The sequence below is a fragment of the Sycon ciliatum genome, chromosome 10 (assembly GCF_964019385.1).
Source record: "Sycon ciliatum chromosome 10, ocSycCili1.1, whole genome shotgun sequence".
In the NCBI taxonomy this organism is placed as follows: domain Eukaryota; kingdom Metazoa; phylum Porifera; class Calcarea; order Leucosolenida; family Sycettidae; genus Sycon; species Sycon ciliatum.
In genome coordinates this window covers 9,963,415-9,966,415 of record NC_088652.1, presented here as the reverse complement: position 1 = coordinate 9,966,415, position 3,001 = coordinate 9,963,415, and the positions used below count along the sequence as shown (strand labels likewise).

Below are 3,001 nucleotides of genomic sequence, written 5' to 3'. Positions count from 1 at the left end.
TGGACTACTCGTTTCCGGAGTGGTGTTTGTCTTATTTCCCCTGTTGCTGATGTCTGGCTTTTCTTCCTTTGTCCGCTCTCTCCCTGCTGCTGCTGCTGCTTGTCTCCCGGCTCCATTGCCACTGGCATTGCTACTACTACCGCCGCTTTCAGATTGAGCGGCGCTACAATTCTGTTACCGGAGACGACGAATGCACTTGCTTTCGTCTGACCGGACGGATCTTCCCCAGTGTCGAAAAGGTAGGTCCCCCGGAGAGGCGATCTTCCCTAGCCACAGGATTTATGGCACTTTTATTCCCGGATGCCGATCTGCAAGTCTTTATTTGTAGATTCCGTTGTGCCATGGTTGCCTCTCACCCATCATCTCAACTCCATCATTGGTGTTGCAAAAGAAAGGATCCACGAGCGGGATTCGAACCCAGCACCCCTGTCTTTCCGGGACAGTGCCCTACCGATTAGGTTACCGGGGATTACACACACTCATGGGCCCTTCTTGCTACATTGGCAGTCCTTTGACGTGCCAGGAGATGTTGTTGTCTAGATAAATAGTTGTAAATAAATAAGTGCACTCCGTAACAACCTTGTGCGCCACTTGTCAGCAGAGAGCTCCGATATTGACTCGATGTGTGTGTGTGTCTGTTGTCTGTTGTCTGTGTGTGTGTGGTCTCTCTTCCCTTTCCTTCTTCCTATGTTCACTAGCTACACGAGTGGATGCTGGAGTCTTACGAATTCCGCGATGATGTTCAGAAAGATAACCCTTCCGTAAGCAACTCTCTGTTAGGCAGTATGCACTTGCATGTGCATGCTCACTCACACACGTACACACACACATGCACACATGCAAGCACACGCGTCCACATGCCTACACACACACACGCACGCACACAAACACACACACACACACACACACACACACACACACACACACACGTGTGCTTGCTCACTGCCAGAAGCTGGTCAAGTGCGTTTCCCCGGAGCTGGAGAGGGAGATTATGGGCTCCCAAGGTGCCCAGTAGACCGGCGTGCCCTTGTGGCGGCGCATCATGACACGTTTCTCTGGTATTTCTACGAAACCATTTGCTTTTCACTAAATCGCAACTTGCTCTTCTCACAGCTCTGCACTTCCGTTGCTCTCAAACCCACAACCCCGTACCTTGGAGTTGCTCTCACAGCTCTGCACTTCCGTTGCTCTCAAACCCACAATCCCGTACCTTGGAGCTGCTCTAACAGCTCTGCACTTCCGTTGCTCTCAAACCCACACCCGTACCTTGGAGTTGCAGACAACAGAGATACTAGTATGCGTGTATTTCCTTTACAGTGGCGTTGTTGTGATCGCCATTTGCGCAGCATTCGCCATCTATATTCCTGTGTGGATGTGTGTGTGTGTGTGTGTGTGTGTGTGTGTGTGTTCGTGTGTGTTTGTGTGGATGTGTGGATGGGTTGTGCATGTGGCTACGCTGGTGCCCGTGTGTTTACGTGTGTGCACGCCTGCGTGTGTGCATGTGCTGCCTGTGTACTCCACCACTACAGTGCCGACACGCCCGTTGGGCCCAGGTGCCCGACGAGGCACGCCGCCCTCTAGAGCGCACGCCCGAGCTGGAGCAGGCCTGGGTCCAGCAATACCAGCATGATCTGGAAAAGGACACGGAGGTCGTCAAGGCCAAAAGGGGCTCCAAGCAAACGACCATGCGGCGCCAGAACAGGACGTTCACGGCGCTGCACAACAGCTACATCACCATTGCTCACCCTCTGACGCATAACACGCCGCCGGACCTGGAGACCATGGAGAAAGTACGCCTGGAGAACCCAAGCCTGTTCAAGGGCGTGCTGTACCAGGCCAAGCATCTCGTGTCGCAGTGGGAGGTGCTCCGGCGCAACGAGGGCCAGCGCATCGCCATGAACGCCGAGGCCAATCTGTACGAGTACAAACGTGTCATGCTGGCTCGGCCGTCCGATATCGGCAGCAAACGCCGGCCGGCCTTGAGCCGCAGCGGCCGCCCGGAGGCCATGTCTCTCTCGGTGTCGCTCGACTAACGTCATCTCTCTCTCTATCTCTCCCTCTCTCTCTCTCTCTCTCTCTCTCTCTCTCTCTCTCTCTCTCCCTCCCTATCTCTCTCTCTCTCTCTCTCTCACTCACTCTCTCCGTCTCTCCCGCAGTGCCCATTTGTTGTCCACGTTGCTACTGCTGGTGGTACTAACTTAAATAACAGACTTTGGTGAAGCCCTTCCCTTCCACCCATTATGTACATGTGCAACACAACTACCTGGCCATTTCCTTACCAGGCTGGCATGTGTGTGTGTGTGTGTGTGTGGGTGCGTGCGTGCGTGCGTGCGTGCGTGCGTGTGTGTGTGTGTTGACTATTGGAAGTACACGTACACGTAACCCTGGCAGCCGGCTGCTTGGCTAGGTGGTGACAGTAGCGCTCATCGTGTCACTGTGCAGGTTGTGTGCGTGTCACTGCAGCACTGCTGCATGTATGTGTGTGTAGTGGGGCACACAACGTTTTGATTTGAACACTGATGCGACCATGCCACCGTTGTTGCTGGTGTTGTCAGCGCCATACACGGAGTACTGTGTGGTGGCTGGTACTCTTAATAGACTCGGTACGTACGGAGCCGACACGAGATCACAGCAGTACGCGTGGGAGCAATGTGGTTGGCTACCACCCCACTCTCTTCACTTTGGCCGTCACGGCGTTTCCGCTGAGTCCTGAGCTGCGTTGCTATAAAAATATGAAATAAAAACAATAAAAATTGTGCATTTCAATCCCGGATTTTGAAGTTCTACGTGATCTGTGGTCTGTGCAACTTGAAATAACATGGCGTTGTCCTGCTTACCGCAAGCGTGGCCCAGACAAACGATGCCATTATGCGAGCATGTAGTTTCGTGCGGTGAAATCCGAGTGCTATAAATAGACCGGCCGGTGCAGGGACGTAGCAGCCGGTCCGGCTTTGGCCGGACCACTTTTTCGCCCGACCCCTTTTTTCGAAGGCCCAGCCTC

At 53.8% G+C, this 3,001-nt stretch overlaps 1 protein-coding gene across 1 annotated transcript in view; it reads left to right on the top strand.

Moving 5' to 3' along the window:
* Window positions 1–2,274, top strand: part of LOC135825632 (uncharacterized) — a 21,177-nt gene extending 18,903 nt beyond the window's left edge. The window contains exons 11-13 of the mRNA XM_065338246.1: window positions 153–239; window positions 699–761; window positions 1,530–2,274. Of these exons, the coding sequence (XP_065194318.1) occupies window positions 153–239; window positions 699–761; window positions 1,530–2,033 (654 nt within the window). The 3' untranslated portion in view covers window positions 2,034–2,274. The remainder of the gene's footprint in view (window positions 1–152; window positions 240–698; window positions 762–1,529) is intronic.
* Window positions 2,275–3,001: the final 727 nt, after the last annotated feature.